This window comes from Fringilla coelebs, assembly GCF_963513975.1.
Source record: "Fringilla coelebs genome assembly, chromosome: 12".
NCBI lineage: Eukaryota > Metazoa > Chordata > Aves > Passeriformes > Fringillidae > Fringilla > Fringilla coelebs.
Genome location: NC_140038.1, coordinates 16,211,780 through 16,234,412, shown reverse-complemented (window position 1 = coordinate 16,234,412; position 22,633 = coordinate 16,211,780). Strand labels below are relative to the sequence as shown.

The 22,633-nt window shown below is 45.3% G+C and overlaps 1 protein-coding gene across 1 annotated transcript in view; it reads right to left on the bottom strand.

The window, feature by feature from the left end:
- SLCO3A1 (solute carrier organic anion transporter family member 3A1) overlaps positions 1–22,633 on the bottom strand; it is a gene marked incomplete at its 5' end in the record, with an annotated part of 129,800 nt that overhangs the window by 90,830 nt on the left and 16,337 nt on the right. Inside the window, one exon of the mRNA XM_084213540.1 lies at positions 16,013–16,478. Coding sequence (XP_084069666.1) covers positions 16,013–16,478 — 466 coding nt within the window. The remainder of the gene's footprint in view (positions 1–16,012; positions 16,479–22,633) is intronic.

Genomic DNA, 22,633 nt, shown 5'->3' with positions numbered 1-22,633 from the left:
ATACTAATTTTCAAGCTTGGACACAAGTGTTTGTTTTTCAGGGAATGCTCCAGAAAGCCTTCGCCTTCTGCACAGATGGGTACAGCCAAGATCTAGAAAACAACCCACCAGAACTGATGAGACTTGATTTTCCTCCTTGTGAAATTATTGTATCTGTGATTTTTCTGAATATAAAAGGTTACAGTTAAAACTTGGGACAACGAAAGCAGAACTCAACTTGCATTAAAATAAAAACTAACTCAGAATGTTGCAATTACTTCTGCCACACAAAAAGACTACTGAAATTCAGAAATTATTATTCAAGTCAAACATTTGACTAGTTAGATTCATTTTTTGCAAGGCTTGTTTTATTGGGTTTTCTTCCTTTCTTAAATAAACTCCCTCCAATTTGCTGCTAGAAAACCCTGAAACGGTGGAAATAAAAGGCAGCCAGCATATCCTGTTAAGGTTTAGATCATGTCCAGCTGCATAAGAACATAGATAAACAGGAGGGAACAACTCAGCCAACAGGATTTTGGGCCCATGGAATGGATGTCATATGTTAGAGAAACACTTTTTGCCTTCTTGCCATGATACCACAGAAGGCAGAAGATAAAGGCACAGCTCCTGCCCCCTGTGCTCAGGCTGGATGTGCAAGGACACAATCACTATTATCTCCACTGCACATTAAGCTCTGTGTCACCCTTGAAATTGGCCAGGATAAGAAAGCACCGATGAACCTTTGCTTTATTAATGATTTTTTCTGCTCCCTAAAGAAATTACCCTAAAAATAAAAAAGAGCATTTTAATTTCCCTTGAAGAAACTTGGAAAATGATCATTCCAATATAATTTTGGCATTCTGTTTTTTTTTTTTTTTTTAAGTAGTCTACAACTTCCTCTGAAGGGATTGTAAACTTCTTGTCTGTCAGTGGAGATTTACTTGGTTAACCATTGGGTTGTAAACTTTTTGGTTGTCAATGGAGATTTACTTGGTTAACAGTTGTATACAAGTGGAATTAGACCTTCATCACCATTTCTAGAGCATGCTGGGTATATGCACAGCACTACACAAATTAAGGACTGCACCAGACAAATAACAGGTCGCCCCTCCAAAAGGGCTTACATTAATTATGTTAATCCAGCAGAGACAGAGGAGTGTGATTAAACAGTCTCTACTGCCTGGGATTTGGCTGTTATCCAGCAGTAATCCTGCACAATCTGGGTTTGAAGTGTGTGTGTAAGGAGTGCACTCGAACCACCCATACTCAAAATCAAAGCCAGTGACCTGGGTAGTCGATGGCATCCCTAGATGCAGGAGCAGTTCCTGGAGAGCAGCATCTCCAGAGAGGAGCCCCAAGCCCCCAAGCTCAGCTCCAGAGCAGCCAGTCTCTCCCCTGACTACTGAGAACCTGTGGGCACTGGGGACTGGAGTTAGGCAGTAACTGTAATTAAACCCCAAAAGCCTCGTTAACAAAGAGCAGAAAGAGACACCAGAAACAAGCCTGGTGCCAAACCCTAACCTGCACCTGATGGGGGAGGAAGGCTCAGCTACATGGACCCTCCATGCTCACTCAGGGTTAGATCTGAGCTCTCCCAGAGAGAGCAATCTCTGTACAGGAGGTGCCTCATCCTCCTGCTGCACAGAGGAGTCTGTTCAACAACAATTTAAGCCTCACCTCCACATCTCCCCTTCCCTCCAGCTGTAGCACAGCTGTTAGGAACACAACTGGCTGAAAAAGGGATACTGATGCCCGTGCAGCAACACAGCCTGGAGCAACACAGAGCTACAACACACAGCCTCTACCAGATGACATGTTTGTGACCAGCAGCAAAGGACAGGTCCCTTCAGGCAGCTGAAGCCACCTGGTGCTGAACAGACAGGCTGTGACTAAGGTGCCCATAACCTGGGCTGGAGGCAGTAAGCCTCAGTGGCCAACACTGGACCTCCTGCTTCTCTTCCAGAGCCTTCTTGCCATAGGTTACACAAGGAGCAGAAGGTGCAGACCCTGCAGAACTGAGCCTGTGCCTGCTCTGTGCCAGCTCCCCATGGCAGCAGCACCCCAGTGATGCCACCCAGCACACTCACTGTCCCCAGTGGCACCTGGTGTCACACAGCCCTGACCCTGCTCCTGCAGCAAAAGGTTATCTCAGCTTCTGGCCCAGCTGGCAGCACACCCTGGACACTGCTGTGAGGACCCTGCTGATATACTATCCACCTGCTGTAACCAGAGCACAGCTTATTTATTCACTCTGTCTCTGGCAGGCTGTCTCCCATCTGCAGGGAAAAGAAGCAAAAGCCCCCAGTCACTGCTGGCAGGCATGGGGGGCTCTGCCTGCCCACTGAGGAACCTCCTGCAGCCCTTTCACTCCTGGACATCACCTCTGGCAAGCAGGCAGCAGCTCTGTGCTACCTAGCACAGCTCCAGAGGGAAGCTGGCAGCAAAAACAATGAATCATCTGCTGAACCTTAACTCTGAGGGTGTGAGCGTGGACTCTGCTGTGCTGGATCCAGCTCTGGAGGCTGTGAGGAGCAGAACCACAGGCACAGCTTCTGGGATGTGCAGTGGGAAAGGTCTGCTCCCAAACATCAAAACCCATTTCTGCACTCGCAACTGACAGGGAAGCAAATCCTAAAATCTAAAGAGATCCACTTAAACAAATTCCATTCCTCTCTCCTGCATCCCTCTGAGACAGAAAGTCTGCAGGATATTGTGGAAAAATCAAGAGGTCCCAGCCCTCCTTTTCCCCATTTGGCATGACAGAAAATGCAGGTCTGGAGAAATGCTCTGTTTCCAAGTCTCCTGGACAGAAAACTGAGGTAGTAACTTCAACACTCACAGAAGATGATAAACACACCTACAAGCTGTTTCTAAATTCTCAGTCTCATTTGCCAACTGAGATGCTACAGACAGCAAGTAATTTCTCTGTCTCAGCAGGGGAGACAGGGCAGAAATCTGTAGACAATGTGAAGAAATGCTGCTCAGGCAGGAATCAAAGAGTCAATCCTTGGGAAGTGCAAAGCACAGATCACTGTTACACAAATCTGGTTCTCAATGCTTCTGTCATATTATAGCAGAAAAACCCACTCATACAAACAGGGAATAATGTCAAAATGTACCTGTTCTGCTACTAACTTTGTGCTGGATAAACCCACTGCAATCATAAAACCCCCAAACTTGGGGCTTTGCTGTACCTGTCACTCCCACAGCCTCATCTCAAAGTGCTCTTTGATGATGTGCTGACAACTCACTTGTTCAAGGTTTGCATTTAGTTTGAAAAGCTCAACATCCCCAGCATGAAAAACAACAATGTTTTCCTTGGGTCAGCAAAACAGGGCAAAGGCAGCTTTTATTTTTCACCCTAACCCTAGCTGGGAGAGGCATGGCTCACATTCAAAGGCACAAGTACTCTCTGCCACACGGCTGGGAATGAGTTTTGCTCTGTAGCATCATCCAATTCTCAGCTGGAGGTTTTCCAGTTAATAAAACGGCCATATGGGGCATTAAAAAAAAACAAAACCAAAAAACCAAAAGCATTTCCTTCCTTTGCAACCTTCAGTCTCAAAAATCCCTTGGAAAAAAAAAGAAAAAAGAAAGAAAAAAAGAGAAAAAAGAAAGAAGGGGGGGAAAGGGGGGAAAAGGGGGGGAAAGGGGGGGAAAGGGGGGGAAAGGGGGGGAAAGAAAAGAAAAAAAAGAAGAAAAAGAAGAAAAAGAAGAAAAAGAAGAAAAAGAAGAAAAAGAAAAAAAAGAAAAAAAAGAAAAAAAAGAAAAAAAAGAAAAAAAGAAAAAAAGAAAAAAAGAAAAAAGAAAAAAAGAAAAAAAAGAAAAAAAAGAAAAAAAAGAAAAAAAAGAAAAAAAAGAAAAAAGAAAAAAGAAAAAAGAAAAAAGAAAAAAGAAAAAAGAAAAAAAGAAAAAAAAAGAAAAAAAAGAAAAAAAAGAAAAAAAAAAGAAAAAAGAAAAAAAAAGAAAAAAAAAGAAAAAAGAAAAAAAAAGAAAAAAAGAAAAAAAGAAAAGAAGAAAGAAGAAAAGGAAAAAAGGGAAAAAAAAGAAAAAAAGAAAAAAGGATAGAAAAAAAAGAAAGAAAAAGTAAAAAAGAAAAAAAAAAGAAAAAAAGAAAAAAAAGAAAAAATAAAAGTAAAGCAGCAGCCAGTGGTACTCCTGAAATCCAAGAGCATCCCTTTTCCTTCTTACAACCCTTTTACCCAGCAAAAGCACTATCAGCACCTTTGATCGCTGTGCTGCGGGCAGAAGACAAATAATGATGGGTTGGAGGCAGCAATTAGCATCCTCAGTAAACACTGGATCTCTCTGGGAACAAGGCTTCTGGCACACTCGCTTCCTGACACCACCCACACTCCCCATCAAAACACGCTGTTTATTCACAAAACAAGCCTGCCTCGTGAGAGAAGGGAGATGTGAGCACCCTGTGGTCCAGGAGGAGGCACACACCAACACCCTGCAGCAGCTGTGACCCCGAGTCTGGGATCTGTTTAGCACAGATTCCACTTGGACACCTGATTCCCAGGTGGGTGTCGATTATTTGAAGAGCCTGAATGTTAATAAAAAATGGGAATCTTTGGATGTGAGGATCCAGGCTTCTGTAGACTTAATGGAGATGGCCCATACCATGTTTCTGCTGTATTGACTGGGCTCCTGTCTTAACTCTGGTTGCTTCAATACCTGACCCCCCACCCCCAGCTTTAAAATGTTTAATATGTTATCAACACTCCACCTGCCTTTCACCACCATCCTTATTCTTGCCTCTGCTCAAGCAGATTTCCCAAATCCTTACCCCATCCTAAGCCACCTCCAAGAGCTCCCCAGTGCACTGTAGATTCAATTTCCAATTGCCTTCCTGGGCTGCAGGAAGCAGCAAGGACTTTCTCGAGCACATCCTTAGCCAGCCCTACACCTCCTGACTTGACTCTCATTCCTCTGCTCCTCTGGCTCAGCTCTAGAATTTACTGCCCCTCCAGGGCTAATAAAACCCAAACTTGCTGATTTTAAGGCACAGAGTGTCTCTTCTGTTTACTCAGACTTAGAATACCACAGGACAGCAAGACTAATTTATTCAGAAAGCTTCACTCAGCTGCTCTCATCTCCACACTACCACAGTTTTGGGGGGTGCAGAATGTGAGATGAACTCAGGGAGCTACACATGGGAGCATTTTGCACAGCAATCTGCAGAGCAGCACAGCTGCATTTTCACTTCTCTTGTTTATGTGAAATTTTCACTTCAACAGGTCTTTTATGCATGGGCAAAACCCATTAAATCCTGTATTTTTCACCTAATGGGATTGCCTGCCCTGATTTTTGCCAGCTGTGCCAGCCTGTGCCTTATCTCCCCAGCCCCAGTGCACATTCTCACCAGCCCAAGGAATTCCATGTGCACTCCTATCTGTGGCAGGATGTTGCAAGAGCAGGGCCATGGCACGACTGCCAATTCAGCAGATTTTTGATAGGCAGATGCCACTTCTAAGATATCTTCACTCCGAGAGAAGTTCTGTGCCCAATTCGACACCTCCACAGCCTTAAAGCCAAAATCCTAAACATCCACTCAAGAAAGCAACAATCTCGGGAAGAAAAATGCACAACCTAACTCAGAGATGGGAAAAGCCACAGGGAACTGTGGAATTTGCCCATTTTTGTTGTGCAGGCTGTAAGTGAGCTTCAGAGGTGACTGGACAAGTCGGGGATGTTCATCCCTGTGCTGCTGGCTCCTGGGAATGAGTTACAGGAGAGTGTCTGGCTGTCCTCAAAATGCTTCTTGCAGCTCACCAACCCCAGCCACAGGATGGTTTGTGCTGGAAGGGACATCAAATTCCAGCACCTCTGCCATGGGCAGGGACACCTTCTGCTAAAGCAGGCTGCTCACAGCCCCATCCAGCCTGGCCCTGAAGACTTCCAGGGACTGGGCATCCACCAGTTCTCCGTGCAACCTGTTCCCGTGACTCACCACCTTCACAATCAAGTTTTTTCCTAATATCTAATCTAAACCTACTCTCAGTTTGAAGCCTTGTCCTGTCACTACACGCTCTTGTAAATAGTCTCTCTCCACTATGCAAAGACAGTGTTGGTCTCAATTTAATCATCCAGCTCTTGGAGGCAAGTTAAACATAGTTTGCAGAGGTGGAGCAGGCTAGTGCTAGCAGACAAAAAGCCAGGATTTGTAACCCCTCTGACACTGAAAAGAAAGGAATGTCTGCACCCACGGAAGATGCATTGCTTTGCAGGAATGTAGCGAAATGCTTTAGTTCTCCGAGCAATTACAGAGCACTGGAGTCAGAATTCCTGGGGTCTATTCTCACCCTCTTACTAACTTGTTTTATAACCCTTGAGACGTTGCTGAGTAGGAGTATTTGCTTAACCTAAGCTTAATTAAAGTTTTGCTCCTACTTATAAATCAAGTACCTCCAGGACTCTAAGCTCTAATGAGGGGGGGTATACAATTACAGAAGAGTGTTTCCATTTCCCAGGGAAGTCTCACCAACACATGAAGCAAAGCAAGGTTTGAAGTGATGTTATTTTACCAGATCAGGTAACAACAGAGAAACAAAATGTAAATACTCTCGAGCATGATTAGTCACACTGATCAGAACAAGATCCACCAAGCACGAACATGTGTGTATTATATAGGTGTTATCTCTCCCTACAAACCTCTTACCCTCTGGCACTTGTGGGAAACTCATCTCAGAACTCTCACCCAGAACCACTGCAAATAATTTTGTTTCCTGCAATGCTGCTTCCTGTAGTTTACAACACAGTGTGCTTGTCTCCCACCAGCACCACAGCAGCACATTTACAGAGGATGTGATAACACAAGCGGCAGTAAAACATCTGCATGCTTGCATTCCAGGAGTTTTATGTAAAATGGGGAGGGGGGAATACTGAAAACACACACACACACACATCTCTACACCACAAAACCAACGAGTGCCCAGAATGAACAGAAAGCTCAGAGAAAACTGACAGCTCAGGCCAGTAAAGCATTAAAAAGCGCTCAAGACACCTCAGAAACACAACCAGGGGACTTGGTAGCCCACTTCTCACATACTACCACCCCTTCAGTCTCTAACCCCAGCACACAGTTTTGTCTGCTGAGAAAAAGCTCTCTCTAACAAGTCTTATTCTTTTGATGATCAGCCTGATTGGATTAGGACATCCATATGTTGTAGCTGATGGCTAACAAGATAGAGGTGGTTTTTCATCACATGGTAATTGCTCTCTGCAGCAATTACTAACACAGCAAAGTTGTCCCAGTTGTCTTTTTCTCCCCCCTAATATTATTTCTTTCAAACTCTAATAAGCAGTATCACATCAATATGTCTTGTACAAACAGGCACAGTGGGACTGGTTTGTCTAACACTGAGGGCAGGAGTGTACAGAATACCACAGGGGAAAAGTGAGGTAGCAGAAGGACACAGAGAGGAAAGAATGGTGCACAGAGCATCTTGCTCTTCTACCAGTTTGAACATTGAATGTTCACTATTGCTTTGATCAGCTGCCTTTAGCCAGATCCTGCTCCTTGTCACGGACACAGCTTTGTTTGGCTGCACTCAAGAGCTCGGAGGTATTAAGTCAAAGAGTAAAGTCACATGCTGTTAACTTCTATCCAAGAAACTAAACCTCACATTTTAACTGGTTAATAAAGGGCCAAGTTTGGATTGTCTCCTCCATACAAAATCCCTATTACTGGAATCAAAAGGGGGCTTAGCAGGAGCAGGCCTCCCTCTTAGGAAAAGCCAAATACCTCATTAGCAGCATAGTTAATGGAATGGCCATACCCTGGCAAAAAGAAATCTGAAAACAGACTGAGTCCTTTCAAAAGAGCAAAGTTTGAAGAAGCAGTTTTGGGAGCAGACTCCAGCTTTGAACCAAACACCCAAATACGGAGAAAGCAAAACCAGAATTTCTCCAAAGACAACGAGAAAGTGCTTAACAACCCCAGATTTATGCAAGCTTATCATTTATGCAAAACAAATCCATAAAGTTATAAACTTTCAACATTCACCAAACCAAGGAAGAGCTTCCACTCCACTGGCTGCTAAAATGACCACAAAGGATGCAGAGGAATTTTTTTATATTTGTTTTACAAGGTACCCATCACTTTTGGCCACATTTTTTCCTCCAGGCTGAGGGGTAATTAGATAATTGAAGTTAGTGAGGCTGCACTGATGTCCCCACAGCAGCTCTGCCCCATGTCCCACACTGCTGGGCCATCACACGCCCTCCCTGTGGCAATAGGACACGAGATAAAGATTTTAAACTACTGCAGGGTCAATCCCAAGCAGATATACAGAAGAAATGCATTATGAGGAGGGCCATCAAACAGTGGCACATGGGACATTGGCAGAGAGGTGGTGGGGTGCCCTGCACAGTCCCCAGTGCCCAGCAAAGCCAGGATAAAACCACACTGTGACAGCTTTGGCAGCTGAGTGCTGCCAGGCGCCGTGGGTCAGCAGAGCTGCACGTTTGTGCCATGGCACTGCCTGGGACTTTGCAAAAGCAAACACCTTGAGGAGGTTGCTCCAATAGCACTTTTTTGGCACCCAAAGGGTGTAAGTGCCAGCTCACCCAGAACCCAGCTCAGACCTGCAGCAACTTCTCCAAGTGCAGGAAAACTCGGTTGAGCACCTCACCCAGGCACAGGAGAGGCAGTTGTGAAAGAGGGAAGGCAGGAACCTGTGTGAAAGAGCTCTGCACTCTCCTGTACACACACAAGCACCTTGTCCTGCAGATAAGTGAGTAACACCCAGCCAGTGCCCTGAATTGTGCTGGCAAAGGGGAAAATTTTGAGCCTTGTCCCACCATAGGAAGCAGAGCCCCAGCTGTCCTCAGTGCCAGCTGTAAACTGCGACCAAAACATCTGGACATTCTTTATGTGCAGTAAGCTGGGGAGTCTCAGTCAAGTTCCCAGAGCAAGGGCCAAGATTGGCACACAGCACTCCTGCCTGTGCCATCAAGGAGGCACAATACAGCCCTCAGCTTTTGACATGGGCAACTCACCACCTTCCAATCTATTTAATTAATTTTGTCAACCTTAGGACCTCTGCATACGTGCCATTTAAATGACAAGGGCACTGCACCAGACAGGCTGCCCCAGGAATGATGTACCTCACTAGGCTCTCCCAGCTGATGGCTATTTAAAGTACACCACAGGAAAAAACCCAACAAACTCAACAAATGGAGTGATTTTTACAAGACATCAGAGTCAGCAAATCCCAGTTAAGGCAAAAATCAGCTGCAGAGTACACAGAGAGCACAGAGTAACATGGAAACAGCTCCCACCCTCAATATGCCTCCACACAAAGTCATTTGCTCGGGCCCAAGCTTTATTTACTCAGCTCATAACAACAGCAAAAAAAAAAAGCTTTTAGCAGAAGGTTAAGGTAACTGAAACAATTGCTGTAAAATAATGGAGCCCACAACAGTTAGGACTTGGTGCATATATTTATTTAATTGAATAAATACATCCATTCAGCTACTGCTTTTTGCACCAGCCTTCCCGCCTGCAGTGGGAAAGGTTATTCCCATTAATTGATTATTGTTACTGCTCTAATACACCCTGCACACTTGTTTGTGTTTCCATTTAATTTTCCAGGGTATTACCACCAGCACTGTAAAAGGGGACACGTGTAAGGGAGACACACAGCAAATGAGAACAGCCATCCCTCCCCAGAGAGCTGTAATTATAAAAGGCTGCAGGCTATCGATGGATCAGTGGGTTAATACCAGGATATTCGTGTGCAGCAGTGTAATTTCACCTGATCACAGCCAGTCCACGGGGGAGACAGCCCGGGGAGTCTTTCACACAGACACCTCTCAGTAATGAACAGGCATCACAGCCCTGGAGCTGGCAGCAGCGCTGCTCCGAGCTCAGAGCTGATACTGTGCCTTTCCCAGCCCATGGGAGGCTGTGACAGGAAGGAAAGGCGCTCCAAATCACCCGTAGGAGGATGCATTTACCGAACAAAAGCATCGCAGAATTCCGTCTCCGGGCTAAAAATATGACACACCTATAAAGCTGCCTCTGGCAGCGAGGAGAAAAGCAATTCTCACTTCTGTGCCCACGTGGGGGTGGACAAACTCACCAGGCAGCTGATGGGTATGGAGTGGGCACAGAGCAAATACAACAGATAGGAGTCAGCTGCAATCCACTACAAAAGCCCCCATAAAGCAGGCTTTAAAAGGAAAAAGGGTAAGGAAAGCTTAGGGCTGGCAGAGCCTTGGGTGGTGAGCTCAGAGAAGCGTGTTCCAGCAGGAAGGGCTAATGGGAATAAAGCACCCGTGTTGCTGGCAGACCACAAATGAGCACAACAGGAAGGAGAGTGGGAAATGCTGTGAGGAGTGAGAGGATAAGCAGCCAGGATGGGCAGAGCTGTACAGACCTCTCAGGTGGGTCCTAAAGGCCTTCCCATCAATAGACATCAACAGACAGCCTCAAAGGGCTGATGATATGACCTGTATGGAAAAACTCTGTGTTTATTTTTCCACTTCCTGTGGTTTAGAAATGTAGGTTCAGACATACATGTCCAGAAATTTGAGAGCTTTGGAAAGGCTAAGACTGATCAAAATACTTTCATCCTCCTTGTAAGAGACTTCTCATCAGGTAGAGACAAAACCAGCAAACCTCAAACATATAAAATGTTGACTCAAACTCTGATTTCAGCAGCTTGTGCTGATAACTTGCCATTAACTCACCAGCATAGATACCAACTCTCAGATTTAATTCTTGTCAGTTGAGAAAATGTTTCTCCTTCTCCAAAGCACAATGGCTGCTATCATTTTGACTGACGTAAGCTACCATAAATGATTTTTCAAATGGACAAATTTATCCCTGGAGACAGCAAGATTCCAATTAGGGCATGTTTGTCTTCCTCTGCAGCAAATCTTGAGCTGGTGCTTAAAGCAAGACAGAAGGCACCAGAAGCGAGAGTGAGCTTTCTCTCTGTCATCACAAAACAAAAAGTGCTTCTACACATTTGATGCAAAATATCCCCACACTAATACAAAGGTCAAAGCCAGCAGCTGCAATGCAGGGTCCCATCCCTCATACAGGGTTAGTCAGGGCAGATGTGGTAAGAACACACCATTCTGTTCAGTTCTCCTCTCACACCAAGGTAAGAGCTGGAACAACCATATGATAAAACCAAAATACACACAGAAAAGGCCAAATAGGTAAGACAGAAGAAAGCAGCTAAGCAGACACATCCAGCAGAGCTGAGTTATCCATTTTTGCATTCCTCTGCCCTGTCATGAAGCAGGCCAAGGACAGCTCTGTGCCCCAGAGGATGCTGTGCTCAGATACACCCTTGCACATCAAGGAGCACACTCATCACTCCACAGCACAAACTTCTCCACTCAACACTGGTCCCTTCTGGGCTTTCCTTTAAGCCATTCTTCACATTACTGCAATTCAGTGAGCAGCCCCAAGTCATGGGGCCTGAACAAGTGGGGTGTGTGCCCACGATGCCAAACTTCAACAAATGCACAGAGACACTCTGAAATGCATTAAAAGATCAGCACAGCATTCTTCTGAATGGGTCTCACAATCTGGCAGGGCTCCTTCCAACATCAATATCAATTTCCTCTGTCAACTGGAGACAGAATAATAGCAACTTCCTCTGTTTAATACTGCCCTTAATTGTCCCAGATCAAATACTGGCTCCCAGAAGCTATTCATTCTGCTCTACAGGTAACTGTGTCCTAGACAAGATGCAAGGACTTTTATCAGCAAATGTTAAATGCAGCAGGAAGGCCAGAAGGTGTGTCTCAGGCTGCTAAAAACATTAACCAGCCACATCAGTGCAGTGGCTCTGAGGGAACACACAAAGCACTGCTGGGAGCAGCACGGGCACTCCAGTGACCAGAAAACACTTGCAAGCTCCTGCTGATCTGAGAGGCAGCAAATCCATACAACCACTGTCAGGTCAGGGCTTTTTTCCCCTTTTTGGATCAGCTCTGATCCCCCTCCCAATGACAAAGTCCTCACTGATTTCAAGAGAACTCAGCAAGACTGAGCAGAAAAAGAACTAAAAAAGGAAATGCCAAGTGAGTCATTAGTGGGTGGAGAAAAGAACTGTATAGTAAGTAGTCTTTACTCCTTTAAAATAGTGCCACAAACTGAAGGAATCCTTTGACACTAGTGAAGATGGAGCACTAACAAGCCCTGCATAGTCTGTAGGAATGATGAATTTCTCCACTCAAAGGGGAGAGTGCCAATGCCAGATGCAAATAAGCACACAGGTAAAATTAATCTGCTTGTCTGGAAACCTCTAGATGGGACTTCCAGTACTAAATACAAGATCAGACTCAAAAGAAGCAAGCAAACCAGCACCAAACCAGAACATTTTCCCCAATTTGAAACTGCTAAGAAAATTCCTTTATTTTTTTCCATCTCCTGGCTGCCACTGCCAGCATTATGACCTTTGAGTCAAGCAGGTGCTCAGATGCTGAAAACAGGAGGAGAGTTTTTTCCTGACCAGCAACCTGTTGCAGTGAAAGGTGTCCCTGCCCATGGCAGGGTAGGAGCTGGATGATCTCTGAGATCCCTTCCAGCCCAAACTGTTCTAGGACTCTGTGATTAACCAGAGCAGGCCTGGTGCTATGATCCTTTTAACCCTGCTACAGCACAAATGTGTTTTCTTTGGAACATAATTTGGTGTGTACTTTCACACACTCATCTCTTGGGTTGACTTTGCCCTGGGTTACCAAAACAGCCCCTTTTTCCTGGGCCTGGTTACTACAGCAACAGAACCTTTTTGGGTTTGGTAGCAACACGCTGCAGGCAGCAAAAAAAACCCAAAAAAAAACCAAACAAAAAAAAAATTAAATCTGCCAATAGTGCAAGAAACATGAAGCTGCAAGTCAGCAGCCCATGAAGAGAAATATTCCTGTAGCAGCTCACCCCTGCCTCTCTAATTAAGAAACTCTAAGCATCCCCACCTCCTTGGCAGAGCACAAGCCTGAGCAACCCCTGACTTCAAAGGATGCACAGCAGAGGTGCAGTGCCCACAACCTCCTGTGTGCCTGTCACTGCAGAGAAACCACAGGAGAAATCTGATGGGCTTCACAGCCACGAGAATATTACACTCCCCAGATGCTATTAGTTCCACTAATGATTAAAGCCAAAGCATCACTTTAAACTCCATATGGTATCACATCTGCATTCTTCTGCGTACACATGAGTATTAACACACAAAAAAGAAGGTTTGGGAGGGGGTCATGGGGTTTGGACTTTTTTTTAACTAACCAGAGAAGCTGTCCTGTATTGTTATTTCACTGCAAAGTGACTGTATTAGATATTATATTATTACTCCACTTAACTTTCATACAACTCAGAGGGAAGGAAAAAAAAACCCTCTCAGTGCACACGGTTATTTCTATCTAATTCACTGCCTTGGGACACGAGGATTTTTATTGCAGAGGTGAACAATGACTAGTGCTTAGCTGTCAGGTTGAGAGACTGCTTCTAACCCTCAGCAACAGTGCAGCCCAATGCAGCACACACAGACTCAACATGAGCAATACACTAAGGACAGCACAAACTGGTCAAGCTGATCATTTCTCAGCAGCAGCCAGTCATTCTACAAAGTTCAGCCAGACTATTATCACTGTTATTAATTAGTTCCTATCCTGAGAGAACAATCTATGCCAATTTGCCCCTAATTTCAACTAAGGGAACTTACCCAAAAACATTTCATCTGGTCACACACATCCCCCACTGAGTGAGTGTGCTATTATGAGAAAGCAAACTGATATAAATATAGCACAGTGACAGTATCCACTCTGCAGTTATTTCCTCTGTGAAACAGAGCAGAATGAAGTGGGTAAGCTGCTCAGCCAGCTTTCTTCTAAGGCCACTGAAAACTGCATTGATGACATCAACAAAAATAATCAGTTAAAGACAAATCTGAGCAAATAATTCTCAACATTTAAACCGAGCAATCTGACTCCCTCTCAAGTATCCACCAATGTAAGATGACACTTCCACTTGTTACTTCTCCATTTATATTCATTCATGGAATAGATATGTTTCCTGGTAGCTTTTATTCTCACTAGCAAAATTGATTGCAAGTTGATAGATGAATTAATCATCCAATATCTGAAACCCTACTTGTGATGGATAGGCTAGGACAGGGCAGAAATTAAACTTCATTGCTGGTTGAGTGTGCATACACAGGCACTCCTCTGTAATCCACAATTCAGATGTAGAAATTCAGGTTATGATTTCCATAGCTAAAGCCAGAAAGCAAACAACCCCAAAACGCTTGGGGTTTTGTGGTGAGTTTTTTTTGGTGTGGCTTTTTTTCTTTGTTTGTTTTTAAACTCCACATGTAGTAACAAATACAGTTAGACAACATCCTTATCTCTGCAGAAAAAATAAAAAAGCAGCACATAGTAAGCAGAAATAATTTTCTGGAAGCATTTTCCCAGCTACAGTTGAACTGCCAACTTTAAACACGTTATTTTAGCATACAAGATGAATGTAGCTCAGGAAGAAGAAGAATCACTCTTCCTAATCCTCCTCTCATGCACCCTCCTCCAGCCTGTTCTCAAGATATGAAGCATTGCTTAAAAAATGCCCACAGAACAGACTGAAAGAAGTTGCTGCTCCTCCATATAGTTATTTATAATAGATAATCTTAGAATCACTCTTAATTCCAGCTCATCATTTATGGTGTTGGCACAGTTGCTCCAGTGAATTCAGTCTCATTATTCACCTTTGGGTTGTACATTATCTTGTATTTTATACATCATCCTTCTTTGTCCAGTGGATCCCTCACAAACACAGGATCAAGTGAGGATGAGTAATGACCCAAGGACAAAGCTAAATGCTGAAATACTATGATTTTATGGCCAGCTACAGAAAAGCAGGGACATGTTTTGAATACACAGACAAAACTCTAAGTGAAGCAGCTTCCACCAGGCTTCTGCACTACCCAAGACATTAAAAAGCACTCTGAAAGTCAGCAGGACTGCTCAGCTCTGCTGTCAGTGGCCACAGTCAGCTTGGAAACTTGATAAAAATGTCTTTGGGAAAAAAAAAAACCTAAAGGGGAACAGGATCACCCATTCAGCTGAATGTCACATCAAGGTGGGAATGATGGGACAAGTGCACAGTTTTGGTTAACAGGATTATACTAACAATGGCAGCACACACTCCACTGATTTATTCCATTGGAGCAGCTCACCTAGTGACAAATCCTGCAGAAAGGGGAAATGTGCCATGCTGGTACATTTTTTCAAAAAAAACTTTGCCAACAACATCCTCTTTAAACTTGCTGGGAGGGGGGATCTACTGCTGAAACCCACAAGCACTTTATCCCAATAACTGAGATGTTTCACTGGGGAATCAAAGGCAAATTTCACAGTGTAACCATACGAAAGAATTCTGCAACATGATCACCAGAACCATGAGTTCTACTGTATCTCAAAATAGCCCTCACCAGTTTCCACATCCCATTCCGTTACAGGGATCATATTATCAAGGGTCCTGCCACAGCATCCTGGGTCACAGCACCTACTCTGTAACTGGCACTTCCTTGCTAAAATGTGACGGTGGTAGTGACAACACGTGTGTCCTCTCAGTCTCCTCAGACTGCAGTGATCACACAGACACATGCTTTGGAACAGGAAGAGAACTAGGGTATCATGTGGGGGAAAAAAAACCAAAATAAATAAAAAAGTCAATCATCATCACACACACCACTTGAAAATTCTTCTGCTAAAGGTGAGCCAAAAGCCACCAATATAAGAACTAAAAGCAATCTGGGCAAACACAAGAGAAGGAATGAGCATCTGCCCTATCATCACAGCTGCCAACCTTTACCACTGGTACGATATAAGCAAGCACTACTGTGCTTCCCTGCTGCTTGATGTAGAGAGCCATGCCAACTGACTTCCACAAGCACAGCAGCACATGGAAAAGAGGCCTTGAGGCATCCCTTCCACTGGCATCAAACAGGCAACAGGAGCCAGATGCCAGCCCACCAGGAAAGCCTTCCAGGAGGAGAGGTTCCGAGAGCCTTACCTATGTACAGGGAGGAATCTTTCCGCCTCACGTGGTCATCGATGTAGGAAACTCCCAGGGGCTGGACAGGGGTAGCACCAATGCCCAGGAGGACCTGTGCCCCGATGAGCAGCAAGTACATCATGTTGGTAGCAGTCCTATTCCTGCAGATAAGGTCTGGGTCTGGTCCCTCATCGCTGCTGGACCCGTTGGCAGCGCACACATCCCTCCCTTCAGCTCCCCAGCGGATCTCTCCCGACTCGTATTCGTACTGGTGGGTCAGGAATTCAGGCAAGGCAGAAAGGAGGGCACCCAAGGCCATGACTATCCCTCCACATCCTATCAAGCGTGGCCGGTGTCCTCGGGCTCCGAAGTAGCTGACGAAGAGGATGAGGGCCAGGTTGCCGATCTCGAAGCTGCTGGCGATGACGCCCACGTCAGCGCTCTGCAGGTTGAACCGCCGCTCCAAGGTGGTTAAAACACTCACCTGCAACAGAGAGATCCAGAGAAAATTACATTCCATGCCTTCCATTCTACCCGTACCTGCTGCTAAAATGCAAATTTCCTTGACTTTTCCTTGGAGCTGAAGCCAAAGCCATCAAGGACGTCCAAATCACAGTACAGTAGCTGAGCTCCAAGCATGACCTGACTGTTCACATAGAGCCAGGCCAGAAGGTCCTAATACCAAGTGACATTTCACAGCCTGCCACCTGTCTGAGCACATGTCACTTCCGAATTCCTGTGCCCATCAGTGTGCATTTTGGATGCCTGCAGACACCCAGGATTCCATGATTCTGTCTCTGGGCTCCCTTTCTATCTGAAGGCACAACCCTCACGGTGCCCTGTCCCACGGAACCAAGGCACTGAGCTTCACACCCTGCCAGGCACCCAGCCTTCCCCTTGGAATGAAATGCAGCTAGGGAGCAGCAGAACACCTGCAGGTTCTTTGCCTGCACAAGGCTATCGAGCCACTAAGAGACAGTGATGTACAAACAGGCAGTTTAGCTGGCATTGAATGCTTTTACTCAAGTATATAAATAAAATGCTGATCAAAGGGTTTAAACTGTGGATTAGTTAATGACTGGGATTGTCACAGAGTATTTTTGAGAAGACGGGTCAATTAAGGTTTACATAGAAGATTTAAATCCACCATGAAGAAGGGATGATTTAACAAATTGTGGGTATTTAACACTAGGAAGAGAGAAGCACATGAATAGTCTTCAAATATTTAACATTGCTGCAAAAAGGAATGACCTGTTCCTTGAATTAAAAATGGACAGGACAAGAAGTGATAAGTTTAAACTGCAGCAGAGATAATTCAGATTAGATACAAGGTGGGGAGAAACCAGATTTTTCTGGTAGGGATTGTGAGGCACTGAAATATGCTGCCTGGAAAGGCTGCAGAGGTCTTTAACAGAGCACAGACCAGCATCTGTCAGGAAAGACACAGGTATGACTGATCTTGCCATGGGACAGGAAAATGAACAAGATCATCTCTTGAGAGCTCTTCCAATCTTGGTTGCATGGGCAGTGGAACACAGTGTGGATTTTCTGCAACAGTCAAGCACTGATCAGAGCATGAAGGATGAACCATTAAGTACCTCACTTGCTGTCAGCTCTGCTCAATGGAGAAAACTGAGTATTCTCATGTCTACGGCAGTGTCCCTCTTCTACAGTAAAAAAGCAACAAAAGAAATCTTGAATGTGTCACAGAAATGCCAAAAACTTTTACCTTTGAATAAAAAACTATCTAGTTTTTATGGACTGCAAAAGATGAAGGTATTTAGGGTTGTCCTAAAAGAGGCAGGTTTCTCTATTCCAAAAAAATGTGATAAAGACCTCAGAGCAGAAGGTAGCCCCTGGATAGAATAAAAATAGCCTCCCACTGGAGGCACTGAAAATCTTTGCTGATAAACCTCACGAAGCAGGAGCCAGCCTGACCGACTTTAAAGTATTCTGACAGCAGTTCTTCTCCAGGGGCAGTTTGCCTCTGCCAGGGTACACCAGGGCACAGTTGGACAAAGACAGCCCCACTGGCAACAAAATGGAAAATGGAAACAACCCACTTCTGCTGCTTTGCATAAGCAAAAGCATCCAAACCTGACTGTGATGTCCAAGTCAGATCTCCAAACCTGGGCTGTGTTAATGTTTTCTGAAAATCCAGCTCTCTTCTCATGCAGGCAGCTCTCATTTTATACTACCACCAGTGCAATCCTCCCTGACTAAAGAGCAGAGAGCTGAGGAAGGCAAGGAGAAAGAAACTTTTAAATCAAATCCCATGAATAAAGGCAGTGCAAGAGCAGTAATTCCTCCCATGCCAAAGCCAGGTGTGTGTGTCAGAGGGAGAGGAGATCACCCCTTTGCCTGCAGCACCAGGTGCAGGTGCCTGTTGGGATGAAAGAGCCCCGTGACTCACGAGGGACGAGGGTGTCCTCTGTGAGAGGACACAGCACAGCCTGTCCCTGCCCCAGCAGGGCTGGAGCTCCCAATCTAAAGGACACTGTTGCTCCCAGCCCTCTCTCTGTGGGAGCTGAGCAGGTGAGCACAGACACTGCTATAAAACATCATGCTGGTGTTTCCAGGGCAAGGAATGCCAAGGAAGGGGGTACAAACATCCCATAGCCACAGGCAGATCCACCAGGCACCCATGGCAGAGAGAACCATGGAATGGTTTGGATTGGAAAGGCCTTAAAGACCATCTATAGTGCCAAACCTTTCACCATGGATAAGGATTTATCATCCATGGTTTTATTACAAGGTGTGGTCTGACAGGGCTGGAGTTGGGGTCCTGTGAACACCAATTCTGACAGACTGGGGAATCTCTCCAAGATCAATATGTAGCTCTGAGCATGCAAAATTATGTCTGTGGTGCTCATTTCTGAGCTGTACCTAGATGGGAAACTCATGATTACTCATTACAGCTGTGTAAACTGAGGTAGAGAGCCAACTATTAATGAGACAAGTACAGTCAACAAAATTAAATTCTGATGGAATAATTTAGGCTGGAAGATTGAAAGCCAACAGAAGTGATTTCCCAAGGCCAACTGGTATTAACTAGTTTTGGAAGCCTCCCACATTTCGACCTGGCTGCCTCATTTTAGGCTTTTATCATACATATATACAAGTGGCTAGAAAACAGGATGGTGTTTAGACACATGTGGGTGCCAGATCTCAAAAGGGTCAGATTTTGGACAGCTGGATATCAGATATTGAAAACTGCACCATTTCCAGGTGCAATTCACAGTGACAGACAGCAAACTGGTGACAAACCAGGGAACTAAAACCAGAGCCCCAAATCTCATTCCACTCTTATTTCTGTGGGACTTCAGCCATTCTGTTCCTTTTAACAAACACTAACCCACTCACAGCAGGGAAAAAGAGTCTCACCATCCCCTAATACCTTCCTGCTTTACTTTGGAGAAAATACTGAAACAAAAGCAGGAGGAGGACAACAACACAGGGCAAATTCCAAGTCTCTTGATAAAAGCTGTCAGTTCTCCTTATTCCTCTGGCCAGACCACACTGCATTTCCCAGTCTGCTCCTTCTGGCTGCAGCACTGCTGCCCAGTGCTACCAGCTCTGCCTTTGCTAAGTGGGTTATGAGGAGCAGGGGGTATGGTGAAAGAACAAATCCATCATCCCAGCCTTGAGCATCCAGAAGAAAATAGCATCCAAGTACAAAATGCTGAGACCAGCAGCAGCAGAGTAGCCTCCAAAACTGACAGTCACAGTGAGAGGGGAAAAAAAAAATCCCAAAATAAAAATAGGGCTGGGAAATAAACTGTCAACATGCAGATTCTTAGCCAGAGAACAACAGGAACACAAGTGCATTTTATCCAGGGTGGCTGCAGCCTGGACAGCACAGCCCAAACTCTTACTGTGACATTGGCTGTGACCTTACAAAGACCAACTACAAAATCAGCAATAGCATAGCACAGATGTTACCTGCATTTATGCAAAATAAACCCCTGCTCATGGCTAAAATCATCTCCCCACCCTTCATACTCCACTTTTATGGGACTTTCTGTATGTAAGGTTTAACCTGACTAAACTTGTCATTTCTGTGTGGGATGTTTCCAGTGCCCTTGTCACTGAGGGATAAAAACACTGTATTGCCCATATTTGCTTTCACAATCCTGTTCCCAGCAGACCAGCCATCACCACTCACAGACACTAACTCTGTTTATCCACAGTTACATAAAATGTTGTAAAAGACACCACAGGTCCCTGTAAAATACTGATGTCATGTGGAAAGGCTGTGAGGATTATAAAAAGTCCCTGTGTGCTGATGCCAGGTCAATCACTGCAGAGCACAGCCCACGTGGATGCTGTTCAGGAGCAGGGATGTGGGCCATGGGACGGTGCAGCCTCACAGCAGCCTCAGATGGACAACCTCCTGCTAAAACACAGCAGGGAAACACCAGGAGCCCACAGCTGTGAGGCTGCTGCCTCCTGACTCCTGTCAACTTACACAGCTGTTCAGCCAGGGATGGGAAGGATCAGCTAAGAGGGTATTTAGTTAAGAAAAGCTTCTAACCCAAGATCAAAACAGTTACCAGGAAGCAAAGACAGCAGCCAGCAAAACTCATGCAGACAAGGTAGAGCAGATATTGCAGTCTGAGCCCGAGAAGTCACTGGTGTGAAACAACCCACAGGACCAGGCAGGTCCAGAGCAGGCACAAGGACAGAGGCAGGGCCAGTGCTCTATCCATGGCACATGCCAGTGCCCAGGAAAATGGGAACAGCACTGGAACTACAGCTTCCTGCGGCAGTGTGCCCGCCTGCCACCCTCATCTCACATCTGTGCACATCTGTGCACATCTGTGCTCACAGCTGCCCCTTAGCAGGGCACTGGGGCTCTGACCAGCCAGTCCTTTAATGCAGCCCTGCACTCAGCCTTCTGTTGTGCCAGCTTTGCTGCCTCTTGCATGACTCCCGTTTCACCGACCCCAGACATCTCCCCCTCTGTTTTTGACAGCAGCTCCACCAAGATGCAGCTCTGAGGCAGATCAGCTGCGTGGCTGCTGTTACTCCACAGGCTCCTGCTCCTCCAGACTGGGTCTACACCAGAACAGTCAACTGGAGCACTGAAAACTACACCAGTCTGGCACCTGCACACCTTGCTCATGCAGAGAGCAGGCTGGGCATCCAGAAAAGAGCACGTAACCCAGCCTTCTGGCTTTCTGTGAGCACACTGCAACATACAGGAACCAGAAGTGATTAAAACTTGCACTGTCTCCCCTTAGTGAGCCACAGCAGGCTGCACACACACATTTGGATCAGATGACTGACATCAAACAGGTCTGGGCTAAAGGGGCCTCCTAACAGCACTCTAAAACACTCTTCAATGATTGAAAAAGGAAAATGTCTCACGTAACTCACACAGTGATAAATGACCCACATCAAAAAAAAAAAAAAAAAAAGAAGAAATCAATCACCACCTTAAAATTTTCCAGCCAAAGCAATTTGTATTGCAAGTTTTGTAACTAAATCCAGGGAAGCTCATGCCATGCCATTCTGGACTTATTTCAGTAATACATATTCACATTCATCATTCCTGTCTGTCCCGGATCTACAGACCTCGGCCTTTCTGAACCAAAGTAAATTTGTTTTCTCTATAGGCTGTTTATTTTATATTAGTGCTCAGCAAAAATACAATCCACAGACCTGCTTCACCCTATTGCCCCACTTTATCACTAAGAAATGAACTGAAGGCTGGGAGCACCATTATGGAGGCAGAGCCAGAGTACATTGAAAATGAATATCATATTGTTCCCATCTCCAATGATCAAGTCACTCACGCACAGAGTCTCCAGTTAAGTTCATTGTATTAATAATACTGGGTTATATATAGAAAACACATTGACTTTATGCCTGAAGGGCCTTTTCAAAAGGCTTCTTTTTAATGTAAAATACATTTTCTCAGTTATGTGGTAAGAGATTGGACTTGAAGAGACATGTCTGCAGAGCTACAGGGTGTAAAATAATTGCCTGGCAACTACGTTCCCAAAGGAAAACAAATGCAGTCTCCATCACAGAGCTGGGAAACACAAGGTGCCTTGCAGAGCCAAAGGGACCCTGCCAGAAGTGCCACTCCTTCCAGGTGCCTCCACCCACCTCCTCAGGTGTCACCTCATCCTCTCTTCCAGCAGCTGTGCAGGATGGGGCAAATGTGATCCCATCACTGGGAGACTCCTAACAGCTCTCCTGCTGTGGAGCTGGTCCCCAGGGGCTTGGTCCCCCTCCTTCCCACTGTCACCAGGCTTCAAAGCCCAAGGGAATGGTGCTGATCCTCTGTTCTGACATCCTCCTGCTCCACACTTCCAGTGCTGAGATGGATCACTTGTGGTTGAGCCAAACTTTTCAACAGGCAGCCACATCCTTGGCATTTTGCACACTCCTTCCCCACTGGATGGTTGGGAAGAGGGCAACAACCTTAATACCCTTTGCCCAAATGCAGGCAACAGCTCTTCTTGCTGCTCCTCACCCCACCAAAGTAGTGAGGGCATCAGGACTGCCTGTCTCAGGCTGCTCATCACTTGTTTTAACACCTTTCCTGGTCCAGCAAAGTCATTCAAAACTTAAAATACATTTTCATTGCAGATGCCAACACCTGTGCTGGCTTTGGGCACACGCACATAA